This window comes from Protopterus annectens, chromosome 10.part0 (assembly GCF_019279795.1).
Source record: "Protopterus annectens isolate FY-2018-M chromosome 10.part0, PAN1.0, whole genome shotgun sequence".
In the NCBI taxonomy this organism is placed as follows: Eukaryota; Metazoa; Chordata; order Ceratodontiformes; family Protopteridae; genus Protopterus; species Protopterus annectens.
Genome location: NC_056744.1, coordinates 1,685,435,179 through 1,685,459,640, shown reverse-complemented (window position 1 = coordinate 1,685,459,640; position 24,462 = coordinate 1,685,435,179). Strand labels below are relative to the sequence as shown.

Sequence of the window (24,462 nt, the reverse complement as noted above, 5' to 3'; positions counted from 1 at the left end):
ATGTCTTGCAATGACTGCAAGATGACAAAAACCCAAATCTGGCTTGTGCAATCATCAATGTGATAATGACCTCTACTCAACAGTGACAGCTGCAGAGAGTTTTACCTTAAAAGTGATAATGACTCAGTGGTACAGTGGGACTGCGCTTATTATTAATGTGATAATGAGCTGCATTTCATCACTTGACGTTATGCATGATCAGACACAGGTGATAATCGCTGCACATACCCTTTTGAGTAAGCATTCATTATAATTCAGTATACACCCCCCTACTTTAATATTCTAACTCAGAGATCGCACACACACAAGGCAAACTTCACACAGACACATTACAGTCCCTCTTACACAAACAAACACACACACACACACAAAAACACACACACAAAAACACACACACACACACACACACACACACACACACACACACACACACACAAACACACACACAAACACACACAACACACACACAAACACACACACACACACACACACACACACAAACACACACACACACACACAAACACACACAAACACACACAAACACACACAAACACACACAAACACACACACGCAAACAAACACACGCAAACAAACACACGCAAACAAACACACGCAAACAAACACACGCAACCAAAAAAATATCTCTTGTTTTCCCACCTTTGCTGAACTAGAATAGTCCAGTATCAGAGTTTGCTGATCCCTGGGCTTTGTCTTGGTTCCTGAAACTGTTCCATATCCATATTTGGAAAAAGGAAGCTTCTTTGTTTACCAGTGGGAGTGGGAAGCACTGAGCAGCCTATTTGTCCATTTTGGAGTGGTATCAGCCAGAAACTAGTAGTCCATTGGCCATTTTGGGTCAATTCCTAGCTCTTTTCAACCCCCTGCTATAAAGCACACTAAAGCGCGCGTTAGCGCGATTTAGCGCGGAGTTGCCACAGGAGCACACAAGAGCAGCGGCGGTTAATCAAGGTTAAACTATTCGGGCTACCTAAAGTCCACTCTTCAAATTTTCCCTTAAAACAGCCTTCCTTTAACTGTACTGCTGATCAAACCAGCGTATTTTATATCTAAAAAGTTCAGCTCTACTTGATTCTTAAGTAGACTATTCTCTATCTGTAAAGCCTAGCACTTGCTCCTAAAGTATTTTTTTTACATTTGATATAGCACTTTTATTATACATAGTACCCCACCAGCCTAAAACCCCTTTTTCGATTCACCCACATCCCCCGGAGTCTTTTTAAAGTTTTTGTCTATTCCTTCTAGCATGTCGAGGGATCAGTTGCTAGTGTCCTCTCCTGCTCAGCTGATGAATCTGGGAATATTGAGGCAATGTTACAATTGCCTCATGTACACAGACAACCCTCTCTTCTCCCACAAAACACAAATACATGCGAGAGATGCAACTATATAGCCAAACTGGAGGCTGAGCTCTCTCAACATAGGACTGGCAAGACCAGACAGGAGGAGAAGGTAACCACACACACCACAAACCCAGTCTCACATAGTACTATCACAACTTCAAATCATACACAAACACACAAAGACATACTCGGAGGCTCTGATCAAAAATCTACCAAAACAGCAGAGGCCACCAAAGCAGACACCCAAACAACTGCCACCTCAGGACACAACACATAGACCACATAGTCAGTGTGCCAAACAGTCACAGCCCTTAAGGCCAAACACAATGCCAGACACACTCGTCATTGGTGACTCCATAGTCAGACACACTGACGTCCCGCTCACCAGATTGAGTAAGGAGAAGGTCACAGTGAGCTGCCTGTCGGGCGCTAGAATCCGCCACATAACGCAAGCACTCAGGTCTCTCAACAGCAGGTACAAGTACGACTCAGTCATTGTCCACGCTGGTGTGAACGACCTGAGACGTACCTCCTTGGACTACATGAAAAGAGACAGAGGAGCTCTCTGATTATGTAGCCTAGGCAGGTATGACCCTGACCTTGAGCAGTATCCTACCTTCACCAAGAATGATGCCACAATACAGAGACAAGATGATCAGCTTTAATAATTGGCTTAAACTCTGGTGTCATTCAAAGGGGATCCAATGTCTGTATGCCTGGGATGACATGCTGGACAAGCCACGCTGCTTCGCAAGGGACGACTTGCACCTGTCACCCCTGGGCTTCCGGATATTGGCAAAGGCTCTTGCCACACCCATAGTGCCTTTTTTAGGCAAGGCTCAAATTCTAAACCTACCACCCTAGAACACAAAAAAGGAAAAAAAACTAAGGGTAATGCTGCTCAATGCCAGAAGTCTCAACCTCAAGATGCATGCACTCGAGGCCCTTCTCAGTATGGAGAACGTCGATGTCTGTGCTGTGAATGAAACCTGGTTCAAGGCTCCTGAGAGCACCCCGGCACTATCAGGTTTTACCTCATATCATGTGTTCCGGCCCCAAAATCCGGACAACACCAAGAAAGGAGGGGGGGTGTCCATTTTCATCAAGGACACCCACACCTCAAGGTTGGTGGCAACGCACGATGCATCGGAGACCATCCAGGTGCAATTAACCATAGGCAAGACTGCTCTGCAATTTGTAGCATGTTACAGGCCACCCTCTCAAACTCAGGAACCTCACATAGCTTTCCTGAAAACACTGGAGGGGATAAATGCATCTCCAAACACCATCATACTAGGTGACTTCAACTACCCGAATATAGACTGGGATCACTACTCAAGCCCCAACACTCTAGCCCAAAGGTTCCTAGAGTTCATAAACTCAAATGCCATGAACAACTAGTCACCATCCCCACAAGAGGAGAAAACATACTAGATCTCATCATCACGAACATGGGGTCACAATGTTCAACACCGGAAGTATACCCCTCACTGGTGAGATCAGATCATAAACTAATCTCACTGGAAGTTCACATCCCGCCCCTGCCTGAGATAAAAAAGACCACATTGAAGAACTTCTCAAAAGCTGACTTCACACTTCTAAAGACTAGTGTGGTCTCTTTTAAGGCCCCCGAGCCTGCGGAAACCATTACTCAAGCCGCTGAATCACTTACAAATGCCTTCTACCAGCACCTACAGGACTGCATGGATCAGGCAATCCCAAACAAAACAAAGACTCTTTGTACCAAAGGCAAGCGTCCAGTCTGGTGGACCTCAGCCATAAACAAGCTCTACAACAAAAGGAGGAAGCTACTACAAGATAGAGCAAAATCCTTAAAAGGGAAGACACCTTTGATCATTATAAGTAAAAAACTAAGATCTCTCATAAAATCATCCAAGGCAAATTTTGAGAGAAAAGTCGCTAAGGACTCAAAAGACAATCATAAGGCCTTCTTTAGCTATGTTAGAAACCTGGGAGGAAACTCCCAGATATGCTCAGAATTAGTTCAAAGTGATGTAAAAATTACTGAACCTACAGACATTGCCAGCATACTGGCTGACAGGTTCAGTGAAAACTTCTCCCCCCCCCCCAAAAGGAGAGATATCTATACCAGAGGATTGTAACCCCACAAACATCTCTAGCGCTCAGGTGAGAAAGTACAGTTTTGTACCTACCATAAATGTAGATGTCCGAACAGGATAGCATCTGCAGTCCTTACAAATGGGTTGTCCTGTCGTCAGGCAGCCCTTCGGTCGGCCGGATTCCAAAGTCTGGGTCTGGCCTCGGCTGGTGTCGCACTTCACCCGACGTCATCTCTGCTGGTCTTCGGGTATAAAGGCATCAGCCGACGCCATTTTCCTCAGTGTTTCTTGCCCCAGATGCCAGTTGCCCTCTTGGATAGCTAAATTTTTGGGTAAATGCCAATGTTTCCAAAAAGTAGAAGGCAAACACAAAAAATAAGCATGTATGTACATATATACAAACAAATACACCATAAGAGATCCCCCCCCAGCTAGCTATTAGGTGGGCAAATACCCTAGGAGTACCACAGAGGGGAAGGAGTGTGGGTAATCCTGACTGCAGATGCTATCCTGTTCGGACATCTACATTTATGGTAGGTACAAAACTGTACTATGTCCTTCAAGGATGCATCTGCAGTCCTTACAAATGGGTAGAATACCATAGCCAAACTAGGGGAGGAGGAAGAATAATTATGGTGTAGTTAGGATCCCTTGCAAAACAGCAGTGGCAAACCCTGCTCGGGATCTAGAGTATAGAGGTAAGTTATAATGCTTGGCAAATGTATGCACGGAGGTCCAAGTAGCAGCCTCAATAATGTCCTTGGTAGCCACTCCTCGTAAGAAAGCTGTGGTAGTGGCTGTAGCCCTTGTAGAATGAGGCCTTATGTTCTGTGGAATTTGCTTTCCATGGTAGGAGTAACAGAATCTTATGCAATTTCCTATCCACTTGGAGATTGTCTGTTTGGAAATTGCTTTTCCTTCCCTTCCTGTTGCATAAGCTACTAGAAGCTGGTCAGTTTTTCTATTGCCCTTGGTTCTGTCCAGGTAGTAGCGCAACTGTCTATGTACATCCAAGGTATGCAGCAGTCTTTCCCCCCTGTTCTGTGGGTTTGGAAAGAAGGTAGGTAGGTGGATTGCCTGGTTTAGAGACACTCTGGATACCACCTTAGGCATAAATGTAGGATTAGTTCTCATGGACACTCTATCTTGATGGAAGATTAGGAAGGGTTGTACTGCCATTAAAGCCTGTAGTTCCGAAACCCTTCTTGCTGAAGAAATTGCCAGTAGGAAAGCAGTTTTCCAGGATAGGTGTTGAAGATCTGCTGTTGCTGCTGGTTCGAATGGAGGGAGTGTCAATTTTTCTAGCACAAAGTTCAAGTCCCATGCTGGTAATGGTGGTTTCCTAGGAGGTTTTACATTCTTAATTCCTCTCAGGAATTGCCTGAGTAGAGGATGTGAGAAGACAGGGGGATCAAAGCTGTATTCTGCAGAAATAGCTGATGCATGTATCTTGATGGAGGAATAGGACAGGCCTGTATGGAGAAGCTCTGCCAAATACTCCAGGATGTTGGCAATATCTACCTTTGACACATCTTTCCCTCTTTCAGAACTCCAAATGACAAACCTTTTCCATTTTCCTGCATAGTTCCTTCTTGTTGAAGGTCTGCGGGCCTCAAGGATAATGTCTTTAACCCTTTGGGATAAATCTGGGTTAGTTGCTCTTATGTAATGTTCCAGGCAGTCAGTTGTAGAGTTTTCAGGTTTGGATGTAGGATGTTGTAGTTGCTCTGAGTTAACATCAAAGGAATCAGGGGTAGTGTCCACATTTCCCCCTGAGACATGCTCCTCAGCAATGGATACCAATGTTGTCTTGGCCAATTTGGAGCTATCAGAATTATCCTTGGACGTTCCTCTTTGATTTTCAGTAGTACCTTGTGCATCAAAGGAAGAGGTGGGAATGCATATGCTGTCCGGCCTTTCCAACTGAAGGATAGAGAGTCCACCTTCCAAGCAAGGGGGTGGTATGTCCTTGTGCAGAATCTCTTGAGCTGGTGATTGAGTGGGGATGCGAATAGATCTATTTGTGGCATTCCCCATTTCTTTGTGATGGCCTTGAAGATGCCCGGATGTAGCATCCATTCGTGAGCATCCGAGGTAGTTCTGCTTAACATGTCTGCTAGGATGTTTTCCTTTCCCGGTACAAATATTGCCTGTAACTGAATGTTGTAGCTCAGAGCCATATTCCATAGGTCCAGAGCCATTCGGCATAGGGGGTATGAATGAGTGCCTCCCTGTTTGTTGATATAGCACATGACTGTGGTGTTGTCTGTCCTTATCATCAGTTGGCCTTCTTTGAGGAATGGTCTGAAATTCTGGATTGCTAGTTTTACTGCCAGCATTTCTTTTTGATTTATGTGCAGGTGCAGCCGAGCTGGAGTCCATAAGCCTTGAATGCACTTGTCCAGCATGTGGGCCCCCCAACCGAGGTCTGAGGCGTCCGTTGTGATGGTTTGGCTTGTTTGAATGTTGTGGAAGGACAAACCTGGGTTTGACTGGCATGCCTGAGCCCACCATAGGAACTCTTGTTTCAGGCATGGGATTAGTGGTATTTTGGTTTCTAAGCTGTGACTGTGTTGAGACCATAAATTCTTTAGGTACCACTGTAGCTTTCTCATATGCAGTCTGGCATGGGGGACCAGGATTATGCAGGATGCCATGAAGCCCAAGGCCTGTAGTACTTTCCTTGCTGTTAGTTTGTTCTGCTTTGTTAATGCCAAGAAGTAAAGAGGAAGTTGTTCTTTTTTCTGCAGTTAGGAATGCCATCTGTTTTACTGTGTCCAATTCTGCACCCAAGAATGTTCTTGTTTGGGATGATATCAGTCTTGACTTTTTTAAATTGACTGTGTAACCCAGGGCTTGTAGTAAGCAAATGACTCTTTGTAAATCTTGTGTGAGCTTGCTTTTGTTGTCCGCTTGTATCAGGCAGTCGTCCAGGTATGGATAAATTTGGATTCCCTGAAGTCTGCAATGAGCGATTACTGATGCCAGGCATTTCGTGAACACTCTGGGCGCAGTAGATAAGCCAAAGGGCAATGCTGAGAATTGATAATGCTCTGATCCTGCAAGAAATCTGAGGAATCTTCTGCAATTTGGTCGTATGGGGACGTGCAGGTATGCCTCCTTGAGATCTAGAGTTACCAGCCAATACTCCTTGCCCAGCATGGGAAGAAGTTGCTGTAGGGTCAGCATTTTGAATTTTGGAACAATGATGAATGTGTTTAAAGCAGACAGGTCGAGAATAGGTCTCCAACTTTTCTCTTTTTGGTACTAGGAAGAGTCTGGAGTAAAATCCCTTGCCCTGTTCTGTAGGTGGTACCCTTTCCACAGCTCTCATCTTTGTTAATTGAGCTATTTGTTTTAGAGCTTCTGTCTTTTGATTTGGTGGTAGGTTTGGCATTCCTCTCTTTACTGGTAATGTGTGGAAATGAAACCTGTAGCCTTGGTCTATAGTTTGCAAAATCCACTTGTCTCTTGTGATATAGTGCCAGGTTTTTGAAAATAAGGCTAACTTTCCGCCTAAGGGTGCTGTTATTTGTTCCCTGGTAGGCGGTGTCAGAGCCAAGTCACTGTGATTGTCCTGTTGCAGTGGTAGTGGTTGTATCTGTGCCTCGTTGGTTATTGCCTTGCCACTGGCGTCCCCTGTAGGCACCTCCTCTGGATTGATTTCTGCCTCTGGAACGTCTATTCCTGCCTCTCTGAGTTTTAGAGGAGTCTGGAAAGGACCAATTTTTGGAAGGCCAGTTCCTGCTAAACCTTGGGGGCTGAACCTGTAAGAAATCTTTAACTGTTTGTACAGATTTTGCCTTCTCTTCCATTTTCTTCATTACTTGTTGGGCAGGAGAACCAAAAAGACTGACCTTAGCCATAGGAGCATCTAATAGTTTTGCTTTAACATGATCCGGCAAGGCCTGTTCTTTCAACCATGCATGCCTTCTTATAACTGTGCCAGTCATGGCTGATCTAAAGGAAGCCTCCAGTGCATCATAGCCACATTTTAAGGAATGGTTACTAACCTGCTGAATGTTATTTACCATTTCTAGAACATATTTCTTATCTAAGGAATCATCAGAGGACAGTTTCTTAGTTAACTTGATCAAGCATAAACTCTTGGTATTGGATCATATGAAACTGACAGTTCAAAGCTCTAGCTGAGAGAGTAGCAGAGGTGTAAACTTTTTTACCCCATCTCTCTAAGGACCTGGATTCCCTTTCAGAAGGGAGAGGGTTTTTCGTTGAGGTAGAAGCTACTGCCTTAGGCCCCTGGGAGATGGTCTCAGGATCTGCAAAAGGAGCCTTGAATAAGTGGTGATGAGTGTCCGGTACCCTGTAAAACCTATCGGGCTTAGCAGGGGCTGGAGGTAAAGTATCAGGAGCAGTGCAAGCATCATTAAATGCATCATCCACAACAGGAAGAACTGGAGGTATAGCTAAGGGCCTATGTTGAGGTAAGTGTAAAAAGGTCCTAAGCCTTTTTCTTGAATCAGAGAAATCTTGTCCCTGCCATTGGAATTGCTCTCTCATGGCATGTAAGGTTTCCCCAAAGGAAAATTCTTCTGGTGGAGAGGCAGAAGGAATAGATTCTTCAGCATCGGAATCTTCATAGGTAGAAAAAGGAGCCTCTGGATGGTCTGTATTGTCTGTATCATCAGAAGAGTCATCTGAGGACACTGGCTCAGGGGGCTCTGCTCTAGGTCTCTTTTCTGGAGGTTGAGAGGCCCTGTCTGGGTGAGATTGGGATCCCCTTATTAAAGAGATGAGATCCTCTGCCAGAGTAAGCATTTGGGAACTGGAACTGGGCCTGTGAGAGGGGGGCTTAACAGGCACAGACTTAGCAGATTTGGCTGCTTTAGCCCTGGCAAAGGCCTTAATAGACATGGCTGCAGGAGGCCTAGCAGCACCACGTGCTGGGGTAGAGACATCCAAAGGGAAGGTGTCCGATAATTCTAGAGGAACCACATTAGTAGGCAAAACTTCAGAGGCCGATTCAACTAGGGCAGAAGGGGCCGCGGTAGTAGTCATGGATTCGGCTGAAGATTGACCCGTTTGCTCGGTTTCGGCCAAAACAGAGACACTCGCGGTTTGCTTAACCGTGGTTTCGGCCGAAACCGTGGACCGCGAGTGTCGGTCCTTTTCTTTGCGTTTCTTAACAATTTGAGTAGTCGGAGGATCCGACGGCATAATGTACGCAAAATCTGAGCCGAAAAACTGTTCAGCAAACTCCGACCGACGCCTAAGCGTTCGTCGGTTGAAGGAAGCACAGGCTAAACAAGCTGCTACGTCGTGGTCTGGGCCTAAACAAGGTAAACAGTAAGAGTGGAAATCTTTATGAGGTATTTGTTTCCCACAAGTTAAACAGTTATTCACTTTTTCTGACATCGGCTGAGGCAAGAAAGAGTCCCCAACGGGTACTTAGCTTTTAGAAGTCTTCGAAGTAGTATTCGGTAGTAGTAATCTCTGGATCTGACCGACCGGCACTTGCGAACAGCTTCTGCTTCGGGCGCCACGCGGCAAGAAAGACTGAGGAAAATGGCGTCGGCTGATGCCTTTATACCCGAAGACCAGCAGAGATGACGTCGGGTGAAGTGAGGCACCAGCCGAGGCCAGACCCAGACTTTGGAATCCGGCCGACCGAAGGGCTGCCTGATGACAGGACAACCCATTTGTAAGGACTGCAGATGCATCCTTGAAGGACATCTGCTCTCTCCAAGGCAAAAAAAAAAGCATCCATGGGACCAGATGGTGTCCCCAGTTGTGTGCTCCACGAACTCAATGAGGAATTAAACCCGCAGTTAGGGCAGCTGTTTAATCTTAGCCTCACCTCAGGATACGTACCCAAGGAGTGGCGTACGGCAACTGTGGTCCCACTTCACAAAGGCGGTGCCTCCACCGACCCTGGAAACTACTGTCCCATCAGCTTGACAAGCCTGATCTGCAAAGCTATGGAGAGGATCATAATGGAACTCATAAATAAAGACATAGGGGACTAGCAGACTTTAGATCCAACCCAGTTTGGCTTTGTCAAAGGCAGATCATGCCTTTTAAACTTGGTTGACTTTTTCGAAACAGTCACCAAGGCCATTGAAGAGGGAAAGGCAGTCCACACAGCCTACCTCGACCTGGCAAAGGCTTTCGACACAATACCCCACTCGGGTATCATTGAAAAACTCATCAGCTTAAATGTAAACCCATACGTCACAAGATGGGTTGCAAACTGGCTAAGTGACAGAACCCACAGGGTCAGAGTTGCTGGCGCCATGTCAGACTCAAAGCCTGTCACAAGTGGTGTCCCACAGGGCTCAGTCCTGGGCCCACTCTTGTTCGGCATCTACTTTTCAGAAGTACAAGCAAATACAGGAGGGTTATGGCTGACAAAGTTTGCAGATGACTGCAAACTGGGCGCCATAGTGGAGAACACAGATATCCTTCAGAAGGGTCTTATAGAAACGGATAACTGGTGCCAGGGCCATGGCCTAAAGTTAAATGCCAAAAAATGCATGGTCATACCCTTTGGGAAAAACAAGGTTACCCCTAGCTACCATATAGGTGGCAATCCACTAAGCACAGAAGAGGTTATCAGGGATCTGGGGACCCAGGTTGACAGTAACCTTTCATTTGACACTCACGTTGCCAAAGTAGTTAGGAAGACCTTCCACATTGCCCACCTGATCATGAAGGGATTCACATCTAGATCAAGGGAGGTCATCGTCCCCCTGTACTCATCACTCATCAGACCAATGATCGAGTACAATGCCCCATTCGGAATGTATCTGACCCGACACCTGCAGCAACTGGAAAGGCCCCAAAAGTTCCTCACCGAAAGGATAAAGGGTCTCAAAAATATGTCTTATGCTGCCCGACTGAAGGAACTCCAGCTCTATTCAGTTGCTTACCGTCTGCTCAGAGGTGACCTGTGCCTGACATACAAGCCCATGTCCAACCCGGAATTGATGAACATGCTTCACCTCAAAAAATCTAGATCCCTCAGAACTACAAGGGCGGGAGACTTAAACCTTGACACGGTTATTAATAGGACGTGCTGGAGGGACAGATTCATCACCCAGAGACAACCTATGCTGTGGAACAAAATCCTGGTACATGTGAGGCAGAGCACCTCGCTGGCTTTGTTCAAGAGAAATCTTGACCAATGGATGGGAGATCGCAGATATATCCCAGGGATTACCTCAGTGTCACTGCTTGACAGAGACACAACAAAATAATGGGCATAGTATCCTTCAAACTAAAGGGGTGGCAAAAGCCACAAAACTCTGGGCTAGACTTATAAATGCCCTTGGGCAGATAGCCTAGTATGAACCTATGAACACACGCAAACACACACAAACACACACACACACACACACACACACACACACACACACACACAAACACACACACACACACAAACACACACACACACACAAACACACACACACACACACACACACACACACACACACACACACACACACACACACACAAACACACACACACACACACACACACACACACACACACACACACACACACACACACACAAACACACACACAAACACACACACAAACACACACACAAACACACACACAAACACACACACAAACACACACACACACACACACACACAAACACACACACAAACACACACACAAACACACACAAACACACACACACACACACACACACACACAAACACACACACAAACACACACACAAACACACACACACAAACACACACACACACACTAAAGCCCCTCACAAACACACTTACACATACATACTTACCTGAACTGCAACACCAGAAGAGCTAACTCAAAATCCCATAACATCAGGATTTTGAATTTCACGCATCTGGTCTTTCGGTAATGTGGGGTTTCAGGCTTTTCGTCTCGGTATTTTGGGTGTCGGGATTCTGTGCACTTGGGATTTCGTAGGGGACCCATGTATCTATATATATCTATATATATATATATATATATATATATATATATATATATATATATATATATTACATACAGTATAAAAAGTGTACACACCCCTGACAGCTTACAATGTATCAAAGGAATCTCATTGTTGAAAGGTATCAGTCATGAGAAGGGTACAAAACATTTCTACAGCATTGGATATACCATGGAACACAGTGAAGAGAATCTTCTAAAAGTGGAGAACATATGGGACAACAGCGATGTTGCAAAGAACTGGACATCCATTCAAAATTGGCGAAAAGACGAGACAAAAACTGGTCTGGAAGGCTGCCAAGACAGAAAACTTTTCTTAAATACAAAAACATCCAGGCTGAGCTAAAATTTGCAAAACTATACATCAAGTTCACCAAAAGCATGTGGGAAAATGTGTTATGGTCTGATGAGACCGAGACTGAACGTTTTGGCCACAAATGTTGAAGGTACGTTTGGCGCAAAACACTTCACATCACCAAAAGAACACCACTGTGAAGCATGGTGGTAGCAGTATCATGCTTTGGGGCTGCTTTTCTTCAGATGGAACTGGGGCTTTAATCAAGGTGGGGGGAATTATGAACATTTCCAAATACCAGTCACATTTGGCCCAAAACCTTCAGGCATCTGCTAGAAAGCTTTAGATGAAGAGGAATTTCACCTTTCAACAGGACAATGACCCCAAGCATACATCCAAATCAACAAAAGAATGGTTTCAGCAGAAGAACAATAAAGTTTTGGAATGGCCCAGCCAGAGCCCAGACCTAAATCCAATAGGAAATCTGTGGGGTGACCTGAATAGGGCCATGCACAAGAGATGACTTTGCAATCTGACAGATTTGGAGTGCTTTTGCAAGGAAAAGTGGGCAAATATTGCCAAGTCAAGATGTGCCATGCTGATAAGACTCCTACCCAACAATCAGCAATAATCTCCCCCGCTACAGACATAGCCCAGCATTTGTAAACTTAAAACAGTGAGCACTATCAAGTAAATATGGAAATTACCTGCCTTAAAAAAAGTGAACTAATGATGGAATGACAATGAGGTCAGGGCAGGGAGAGAAATAAAGCTCATCCTGCTCGGAGAGCCCCTTGTGTAGAGAGACTGAAGCTATACCCAATCATAAACACTTTGTGCTGAAATGGAATGTGAATTTTTGAGTGCACTTTCCATTGCAGTGACCCCCTGAAATGACCACTCTTTAGCCAGTGATAATATGGGGCTGCTAACAAGCCTAGTGCACCCTTTACCCTATTATATTAACTTCTTTTTCATGTTGCTGTAGAACGGTCTGATAGTTAAACTAATACACATATTAACAAAGTTACAGCCACACTTTAATAAAGCATTTCAAGCCTAATTTCACATTTCCTGTGCTTCAAAGTAAACAAAAAAAATCTTCTATCTTAACAGTTAATAAATAAAAGCAAAGAAAAACATAAGTGGCCTAAATCTAAACAGGTAACCCAATTTTTAAAGTGTAATTCATTACAGACACAAGACTCAGACTAAGTATCAGTATGTACATTTAGTTAACACCTTTTAAAGTTTTTTTAACAGCACTTAACAGTAATTAATCTCAAAACGGCATATGAATCTATTCTAAAATAAATAGCTTAGCTGTATTACAAATCCTTTCCAAAAGTATGATCACTGACAAAATCGCACAAGAACGTTACCGTTTCTTTAATACCAGATACCTCACCGTCCACACTTGTCTCCACATGACTGGACAATTTACAAATATCGTGTGATAGAAATATTTAATGCAGTTCAATGTCTCCTTCAAACTCTAATCTCTAAAAATGTTCTGCAATCCTGACTGCTGGGACTAGATTATTGACACGTGAAAGCGATGACTGTTAAAACTGTCATTAAAAATGTATTTCATCTTCTGTGTTATGACCAAAACCTGAAGGCTCTCCAACCCCTCTAACCACGTGAGAAACCAGATTAGAATACAAATTTGGTAAAATCATAATCTGTTTACAAAATAAAATTATGTTTAAAAAAGAAACTGACAAGACAGTAACAGTATTTAATAAAATTACTTAACTCCTGTCTCCTAGCAACAGACACCAACAACCTTCACGTGACTTAAACGGGGTAAGTAAATAAGAGTGATATGCAAATTAGGATTACAACCTGACCCTTTAAAACTACAATGGACACCCTCAGAAAATTAGCTTTTTTTTTTTTTTTTTTTTTTTACAGAAATCTTTAGGTGTTTGTAGGTCTGTGAGAGAGCATTGACACACTATGCTGAGCTTGTACGGGCTCATCCTCTGTGTTTTCCAAACTGGAACAGCATAAGTTTCATCTATGAACTGCATGTCCACATCTATTCAACAAGTACGGGACGGTCCATCTTAAAAGCTTTTGTATTCTTAGGCAATGTATCCACGTTTAGTGTTTAAAATGTCAAACACCTAAATGTAGAACAATACAAAACGCAGTATGCACAATGAGCTAAAATTGTACAGGTTAACTACACTGGACTACCGAGTTTTCAGTTATCAACGTTCTGTAGGACCCAAATGATGATGACCCATCAGGGTTAAAACAGGATATGTCTACATGTAACAACTCGTACACGTCAGACTGAATACACTTAAAAGTGCTCTCCCTGCAAATCTAGACTGAAAAAGTGTTTTTTGTCCCAATCTTTTTACAATAATACTAACAAATTTCAGAAAATCTATGTGTACAACAACTGCAAGATAAATATTTGACACACTTACTTAGGGTTTATAGATGTGCTGTTTATGTTTACTAGTATCAAAGCTAGTGCAAGAAGTATCACATCATTTTTAGACCATTACACTACTGCTCAAATCTTGACAAGCACCAGAAGAAAATATAGGATATGAAGTGAAAATAAGTTCCTAGAATAAAACCCACATTAATTTGTCAACTGAAAATTCAACACAGGATCATACAAGTCTTTGGATGCATTGTAAAGAATCTGCAGTATTATCACAAGTGAAATAAAATTTATAAAATCAATGTTTTCTGAGACGGGAAGAATATATGCAGACAAGCAGCATACAGAAGGATTCTAAGAAGGATGGCAAATGGAGGGAAAAACAGGAGGACAAAGCTGAATTAAAAAGTGGTAACATAAAAGCATTAATAGGGCACCATTTGTTTTTTTCTAGAGTGGTAGCTAAATAATATGTTCAACATGGAGGAAGGGAAGAGTGAAATAGTTTTGCATTGGCGTTGTCTGTGCCAGACCTCCTGATGCTCAAACTGGGACAAAATCAATTTTGAGCATGGCAAATTAAAGAGAAATTCACTTGTGTGACAGTGATGGCTGCAGGTGTAACTGTTATGGCATTTTATACAACCAATGTAGCAAGGTTCAGGTAAGTACATTTGCAGAAGATTAGAATGAATGCTGGCAGAACATTACTTTCACTCAGGCCCTAACAAGGCTATGTGCTAAAAGGACAATGACATAACAATAACAAAATTCAGTAGTACTGAAGAGAAAGAGTCGCTGCTGCATTCACACACACATACAAACTGTTATCATGCACATACCGTTCACTCTCTCCTACACCCGTACACAGTCACTGCTGCATTCACACACACGTACAAACTGCTTTCATGCACATACCGTTCATTCTCTTATACACCGTTCACCCCGTTCACTTTCTCCTACATCCGTACACAGTCACTGCTGCATTCACACACACATACAAACTGCTGTCATGCATGCACCCTTCATTCTCTCATACACCATTCACTCTCTCCTACATCTGTGCCAGTCGCTGCTGCATTCACACACACATACAAACTGCTTTCATGCACATACCGTTCACTCTCATGCACCGTTCACTCTCTCCTGCATCCATACACAGTCACCGCTGCATTCACACACAAACTGCTGTTATGCACGCACCGTTCATTCTTGCATACACTGTTCACTTTCCCTCATACAAACATGCACAACCTATTCTGCATTCACAGACACACACAATCTACTTTCATGCATGCATTCACAGAGGCAAACACACACTCACACAAACACTAAGCAAAAAGCCTACCAAACTGATATTTATCCAATAACCAAAAATTAAAGCTAGTGCCCACAGCGGAACCAGAAAAGAAACTAGTGTTTCATAGCCAAAAGAAAAAGATTTACAAGAGCATTTATCTACACTGATTATAAAAAGGACATTCTTATTTTTTGTGGTATACAGAGTAGTTTTGAGACTTGGCTTATGAGCTACGGGAAATCATGTAACTTCGCCTACACTGAAAACCAAGATTCCCTACATCCTGAATAAAGTAAAGTAACTGCTGTGCTACCGAGATGACAGAGGAATCAGAAATTATGTTGATTGTTGGGGCGGGCCTGTACTTCAAAGAGACATCAGCCTACAGCAGACAGCTGGAAAGGCATATACAGTTTAAAAATAATTAACTGAAAAAACGATTAGTATAGTAGCAGCTTTTACTGTAGCAACATTATGTGAGTAACAGAATAAAACGAGGCGCCATCTTACCTTAATCTGGTTGGAGGGGAAACAGTGTGTAGCAAAAGACTCGCAGACAGATCTCCGGTCATGAAGTTAGCAGCAGGATAAATAGATGGATCCAGCACTAAATTCACCAAACAGCAAAAAAAGAAAGGGAATTTTTACTGTTGGACCCCCTATTTATTTGCACCGAACAAAGGATTTTTAGGGCAGGGGGTGCTGGTCTTAAAGTCATGGCTTGCCTTGTAAGACTGTCACTGGACACTGCCACCTGCTTGATGATAGGAATAGAAAATCGGCTTGCTATGCAGAGGAAAGCACACAGTGAATTGCAAGCTGATTTTCTCAGAAAAATGAAATATGAACACCGTGCAACTCCATGCTGAAATTTAAGCTGGCAAGATAATTGACAAAGTTCAGTTACTTTTTCAGCTAATTTTCAACATTGGAGTTACAATCTGATTACAAAGTTGTGCGAATTGGAAGAAGACACTCAGGTGGAAAAGCATGCAGTTACTATCATCTCAAAGCGCGCTCGGGTGTAACCACAGAGGCACCATAAGACGGTAGTCGGGGTTAATGAGTTAAGATGTTGCTCCCTTTTTTACTCCAACTTCCATTTACAGGGTTGTCTCAACAGCCAAAATGCTTCAGTGCATTTTACGTACAATGAACAACCCACATAGTGAACAAGAGGAAACTGTATGCTGCGGCCAAACAGTGCTAATTTTCCTGAGCTTCCATCGTGGCATTAATATTAAGGAGGAATCACAAGCTGATCAGTATGCAGATGTGGACTGCATCCCGTAATGGTATGAAATCTGTCAGAAATGACTGTAAGATCTTGATCAAGACTTGAGGTAGGCATAAGCCCAGGAAAGATAAGACAAGTTAGGGAGATCATGGAACTCTGAAGATGTCCAGACAGACAACAGCCTAGCCTTTCAGTCTAACTGGCAATCTCAGGAAATGTTTCTGCACAGATCTGCATTAAGTAGGGTCTTTTAAGTTTTAAACTTGTCATTGTTTGAAAATAATTCTAAACCCTGATCTACTGTACTTTTAAAGCAGTTCTTACAGCTAAATTTCAGTTTTTTTCAAACATGCCATTCATGAAATTCCTCTACTCACATGACACCATCAAAAGGCACTGGTTACACAAATATACACATGGGTCTGCCACAACCAAGTGTCAGAAATGTATAAATGCTTTATTTCACCAGCCCCTTTCACTCAAAAAAGGAATACTTGCAAATCTAAACCAACTACCAGATCTAAGATACACATTTTATGATGCTCTGACAGCTGGGCAAAAACAATTACATGCCCCTTTGATAGCACTCATTTAATAAATGTAAAAACCCCTTCTGCATGTTAAAATGACAGAATCATTTGATCAGTGCTAGCACTGTTCATAACCAAATAACCCATATGCAAACAGGATACTGTCCTGCCCCCTTACACAAACACTTTTGGGTTAAAAAGTAAGGAAGACACTATGAATGCACCTAGAGCTTGACTCCCACCTTTGGATGACATGACATTTTTGCTACTGGGTTAAGCGCATCTCCTTCAACATGTTTTCCCAAGACTGTGAGATTGGGTTAGACAGGCATCACTTACTCTTTTAGTGATTATTTTCAGATTAAGCAATTCTCTGACGGAAACTCCAACACAGAAATGGCATGTCAAAATTACTGGTTGTCTAAACCAGTAAACTCCAACACAGAAATGGCATGTCAAAATTACTGGTTGTCTAAACCAGTAGTATGTGTAGGCGAACTGGTGTTGGTCTGCCTTTTTGTTATAACTGGAAATAGCAGGAGAGGGGATATCACTATTGATAATCATAGCATTTCGTTCAAAACAAATATGTAGCAATGGTGTGCATTCTTAGGTTGGTAATGCTGGTTTTTGGCAGAATGATGGTACACAACCCATTGTTATCAATTGTTTACTGGGTGAAATTCTTTAGATGGAATATATATATATTTTTTTTTACATACTTTCTCTTTTACAGTTACTTAACATTTTGATCCAGGCCTTCATTAAAAGTCAACACACACAAACTGATTTCCTTCTGAAGGAAGTGGAGAGTGGGCATCACACATTGCAAAACAGTCTACACTAACCCACTTCATAATGTCTTATTCGGTGGCTGTAAAAGTTGTTGCCAAAGCCTTCTAGATCCATGAAGACTAAGTCTCTGTGAAAATTTAATGCCACATCACCTTCTAACATACTTCCAACAAAGAGTCACTAGGATTTAAATAATTTCAGATCCAGTACACCAGACTACTCTACAAATAAAAATGTTTTAATGATTGATGACTCTACACTCAAAATATCATCTGTCCTCTCTGGACAACAGGTGATGGAGAACTGTCTTTAGATGCCAAGATGTCTGACATCTCAGGAGACCTTAAGGTACTTACAGCTGACATATATGACTATGTGGGAGTGAATGACTTGGCATGCAAAACTCCGAGGGATTTGTAGAGAGGCATTTCAGCAGCTCCATGCCAATCACAACATGCAGGGAAGATTCTGGTCCTGACAGTAATCCTTCCTTCCTTCCCAAGAATGATGACCAAGTACAAAGACAAAATAAGTAGCATCAACAGTTGGCTAAATATTTGGGACCAGATCCAATAGGTGTCAACATGAGATGAGATGCTGGACAGTCCTACATGCTCTGCCATGGACAGCCTGCTGCTCTTGTTCCAAGCCTTCAACATACTTCAACATTGAGGCCCTCTTACATTTGAAGCACCTCCATGTTTAAGTAATTACTGAAATTTATTTTAAATGTTAAGAAAGCACTCTGCCTATAGCACGGTTTTGTATCCATTATGTCTTCAGACTCCGTGGCAACTGTGATAGCATCTCCATATCTGTTAGGGACCAAATCACCTCTAGATATATTTCCAGGGATCCATAAACACAGCTATCATGTTATCGTCTGTTACAGGACTCCCTCTGTGACTCATAATATTCATGCAAGGTTCTTAAATGTAAATCAATGAACTACCTATAAACTAAAACTTAATTTTTTGGGAGACTACCCAGGAATCTATACCTCAAATGCAAGATACACCCAAACGTTCTTTGTTTCATAAACAAAAGTTCCCTGGAACAGATTATGCATACAGGCCTAATATTCTTTAGTCCTTACAAATATAGCTTTTTTCATGCACTATTCCACCGGTATCTCCTTCCCTGGTAAAGTGTGTTCATTCACTAATCACATTAATGACTAAAATCTCTAAATTTCATAATATCTCAGAATTCAATGATTAAAAATCTACAAATCGTACCAAATTCTATGATAAAGTTTGAAGATTCACATATTCTAGCTTAATGTCATACTCCCCCAGAGCAGGGAGCTACACATAAGAGTTCAATGCCCACTTATATAAATGTATACAACTGACATTATGCATCAGCTCTAAATATAATAAAAGGTTTAAAATGAAACCACCCCAGTGGTCCAACAGAGCAAAATTTGCAATAAAAGAAAAAAAAAAACTCCTTAAAATACAAATCAGATCGAAGGACCCTCTAATCAAGTATGACAGTAGAAAATGACTAAAACTTTATAATAAAAGGTTTAAAATGAAAACACCCCAGTGGTCCAACAGAGCAAAATTTGCAATAAAAGAAAAAAAAAACTCCTTAAAATACAAATCAGATCGAAGGACCCTCTAATCAAGTATGACATTAGAAAATGACTAAAACTTTAAAAATAATAGGACTATTAGGGCAGTCCATGAACTTGAGGACAACAAATACTTCTTTAGTTATGTATTATGAAAGAAAGAAATACAAAAGACTGTTCAGAACTTACTCAAGATGGCACCACTAACTCTGACTCAGTAGACATTACAAATATACTAGCTAACAAACTGAGTCCCAACTTCACTCTGGAAAAAATGAGTCAAATCTTCTTATCCCTGAATCCCTCAGCCCTGCCCCACCCCCCCACCATCAACACGACCAAGGTTCACGTACAGGTACTCTCAAAGACTAAAACACTTCCTGCATGGTACTTGATAATATACATTGCTGTTTAATAAACAGTACATGCAAGTACTTGTGGAGCAACTCAAACTATTTAACCCATGTTTAACTACTGACATTCAGTGCATAATAGTGATGTCACTTCACAACGGTGGCCACATCACTGATCCTGGGAATTACAGGCCCGTCAGCCTGACAAGTCTCATATGCAAAGCCATGGAGCATATTGTAACTAACCTGATTAACTAAGGCATTAAAAATCTCATCCGGCTAGAGTTGCAGCGGTTTGGCTTTGCCAAGGGTAGATCCTTTCTAATAAATCTGGTTAACATCTTTGAAAAAGTAACACAAGCTACTGACATCAGCCATGATGTACACACAGCAAACCTTGACCTGGTCAAGGCCTTTGGCACTACACTAGGATAGATAGTATACTCAATGCATTATAAAAAGACCCCCATATAGTAATATGAACAGCAAACTGGCTGAAGGACAGAACCCATACAGTGTAGGTAGCAGGCACTTCATAAAAGAGCATGGAGGTAACCGATTGTGTTCTGTGTTGGGACTTGTTTTGTTTAGCATTTACTTTTCTGATTTCCAGACCATCAACCAAGACTTCTGGCTAACCAGGTTTGTAGATGACTGCAAACGGAGAGTCATTGTCAAGTGACCGTTTGATACTCAAAGCCATGTGAAAAGAATGCTGATGAGCTACTAATGGGCTTAAATGAAATCCTAACAAGCGTAACATTATTCTGTTTGGTAAATATTCCCTCCTTCCAGTATACGACATCAGTACCCCAACTTTAAAATGAGAATGTAGTTAGAGATCTTGGTACTTTGGTTCACAATTCCTTCTCCGTTATCATGTAAAAGAAGTCAGGAAGCATTTCTACTTACCCAAGCTGATCAACAAAGAGACACTGTCCAGTCCAAACAGGTCACTGTCCCATTATATTCAGCATTGATTATACCAATTACTGAATATAATGTCCTCTCTAGAATGAACCCTACTAGACTTATCTAACAACTAACAAGACATCAGAGGCTCTTAACTAGGGAGATCACCTGTTAAACAACCCTAAGCTACCTGAAAAAAAATGGAATGAGTGTCCCTTTATTAAATATCTTACAGACGTCTGAGGGGAGACTTATGCCTTGCCATTCAAGCCATTATGAACTTGGTGGTCCTTGATCTTTGGAATCTCCATGAATGGAATAGTCCACAAGGGATCTAAATCTACACAAAGTCAATAAAACAATGTAGAAAGAGAGATTCATTACACAACACCTTTCCCATCTCTGGAATGGACTTCCACTGCAAATTAAGAAGTGTAATACACTATCTGCCTTAAACCAGGAACTGGAAGTTTGGGCAGCTGTTCACAACTTCAACCCTGGTCCGACTGGCCTGGCACTCCCTGACAAAGGAGGTTCAGGTTGAGGATGGGTACTGGCAGGTGTAAATGGTCACATGAGCCAACTGCCTTGTATTTCCTATTACCTGATGATCCTTTGCAGCAAACCCTTGATAAAAAGGGTCCTGCAATAAGTAAAGAAATTGTATTTGTCTAAAACTGCTATGCTACACTATTTTCATCCACCAGTTAGAAACTGTGTACATAAAAGACACAGCTTCAATTATGCATCAGAGTTTTCAATGAAGAGATGCCTTTATATTAAATTAGTCTTCCAGTCAAGTCATCAAATGTATAATTCACTTTAACAAAGAGATCATTGAAGTCTGCAAGTACGAAAGATGTCACCTTAACCTGACATCCAGAGTTCTCAAAGTTACTACACGTTAAGGCATTTAACTGTTTGTTCTGAATGAATTTGTTTTGATGGGCAGCCACGGTGGTGCAGCAGCTAGCATTGCCACCTCACAGCAACAGGTTCTCCGGTTTGATTCTCGGCTGGGGTGCCATCTGTGCGGAGTCTGCATGCCCTCCCTGTGGTCGCGTGGGCTTCCTCCGGGTGCTCTGGTTTCTTTCCACATCCCAAACACATGCTGTAGGTGGAATGGACACTCTAAATTGGCCCTAGGCATGAGTGTGTGCGTGTGTGTGCCTTCTGTGGAAGGTTCGGTGCTGGGCTGGAAACTCGACACCGTAAAACTCCACTGCCAATCATGAGCGGACAGGTGATCCGCTGTGGCGACCCCTAACCAGGAAAAGCCGAAAGAAGAAGTTAGGAAATGAATTTTGTTGTTTTTCAAGCACTTCAGTTCTCAGTATGTTTATTTCAGCATGTTTGGAGATGACAAGGTTTGCCTTGATGTAAAGCCATTGACCAATTTCGGACAAATGAAGAGAACAAATTAAAAAAAAAAAAACAAAAACAAATAAAAGTAATTAAAAAATAAGCACATTACTGTATATGATTTAAACTGCTGGTATCTGAAATGTTTCTTATGTCAGCTGCAAACCTAAGGTTTCAGTTCCCAAAACGAAAGACATGCAAGTACAACAGCAAAAATCAAAAGTGGACTTACTGATAGAACACCATTCGTTTTGTGATTTCCATGTTCTGAGGTGTCACCCAACACGGATTCTTCAGTGGTTGCCAGATTGTGTGTGTCACTTCTCTCTTCCAAAATGTCTACTTCTTTTTTTAATCCAAAGTTAATATCAGACACTGCTGAGTGGATTTCTGTGACACCAGTTTTAATGCATTCAAATTTTTCTTCTATCTCTTTCAGAATTTCTGACGCTTTGCTGTTAAGTTGTTGAATGAGTTTTTGCTCCTTGTCATGAAGAAACTGGTGCAGTTTTGCAAACTCTTCTGCAATGTATTTTTCTAAATTAACAGCATGTTCCTAGGAAACAAGTCATACAGATAAGAACAAGTCAACTTGCTATACATTATCATTCTACAATACCAGTTATGTCCATACATTTACCTTGCACGACAGAATGAACAAACTTAAGCTCCCCGGAAACAGAGACAGAGGAGCTGACTGCAAAACTGGTGATCTGGTTAAGAGTAAGGTTTGTCTTAATGGTCAAGGTCTTTACCTCACAGATCCAAGGTAAAGGGTTTGATTCTGACCTCTATATTGTCTAGGCTTACAAAAGTCTGCAGACTGGCAGCAAGTATTTAACTATGAACCCAGGAACTCTGAACCTAACTAAGCCCATCAGTGTCACTGGAAGAGAGAAATGTGAAGCCACCATAATACTCTCTGGAGGAATGAGAGTGGAAACTCTACATAGATGACCCTTAGTCTATATTGATAATGTAATGTAAGAGCTGTGTGTTCAGAGGGAGGTGAAGCCGGATCTCAATAAAGGATAAGGTAAGCCCCACACTGTCTGTCTCTATACCAACCTGACTTCTTCTATTGACTCCTGGTGGACTCTGATGATTAAACTGGTTTTCAGGAGTTATGGTGAGCAAAGAGGCCAAATTCTTAGAAGGAAGAAGTTTTCTGCTGTAAGGTAAAATGTGGGCTCAGTCCCCTAGGCAGTCTTGTATCTGTTCATTATACACACATTAGGAGGAATCATGGTGGCTAGGCCCTAGGCAGTCCTGTATCTGATCATTATACAGAAGATAGCAGTTACCATGGTGGCTAGGCCCTACGCAGTCCTATATCTGTTCATTATACACAAGTTAGGAGGAACCATGGTGGCTAGGCCATATCCAGGGTCATGACAGTAGAGGAAAGTGACAGCAATTTGGTTAAGCCATCATACACAATAGGCCACATTCCAAAAGACCTGTGTAGGTCTGTTTATAGAGAGAGGCCTTGCACTGAAATAAGTTACTTAGACTGAGAGCAGATCTTTCGGAATCTGGTCACCAGTGGCAGGCCTGTTTATAGACAGGTCTTACACCAAAAGTAAAGTACTCACTCTGAGAACAAGTTTTTTGAAATCAGGCCAGACCTGTACCAGGCTAAGTCAATTGGAGTACAAGTCTTTATGAATCAAGTCCAATAGATTAAGTAGGGCTGACAAATAGAAAGCTTAATTCTACAATGTGAAAATCAGTGAATGCAAACACTGCAGCAGTTGTGCAGTGATTTGGTCCCAGCATCCACTAAGAAACTACAGTTGTGTAAAATCTAACCACACAGTGGATAAACATCTCTTCGCTGTTGCAGTATTCTTTACATAAGGGATCTCCTGCGAAGGAAAGCCCAACATCTGGGCAGTATACCATAGTCTTTAGTTCTTATACACACTGCATGTCACATGTATGCTCCCCACAGAAGGAGTAGGACTATAAAGGTGACGTATGAATGCATGCACTCAGAACTGAAAATGCCCCAGAAGGGGAATGCCCACAGGGACAAGGAAAACATGCACATCCAGGCGAAGAAGATGATGATGATGATAAGCCCCTTGGCTAGAAGGGCAAGACAAGGACAAGCCTGAAGGGGGCAGCAGGGAGGGAATGAATACTGCAACGGTGAAGAGAAGGACATTCACGTTTATGCTAAGATTTCACACAATTGTCCGATGTCCTTCCATATCACTACTGAAATATTCTTTACCCAAGGGAGAGTACAGGAGAGTAAGAGGAAGGTACAGAACAGCCCTTTACAAATCCATGCA

The 24,462-nt window shown here is 42.2% G+C and overlaps 1 protein-coding gene across 1 annotated transcript in view; it reads right to left on the bottom strand.

Annotated features, from left to right (window-relative positions):
- LOC122814419 (zinc-binding protein A33-like) overlaps positions 1 to 24,462 on the bottom strand; it is a 135,414-nt gene that overhangs the window by 32,472 nt on the left and 78,480 nt on the right. Inside the window, exon 3 of the mRNA XM_044087001.1 lies at positions 22,395 to 22,718. Coding sequence (XP_043942936.1) covers positions 22,395 to 22,718 — 324 coding nt within the window. The remainder of the gene's footprint in view (positions 1 to 22,394; positions 22,719 to 24,462) is intronic.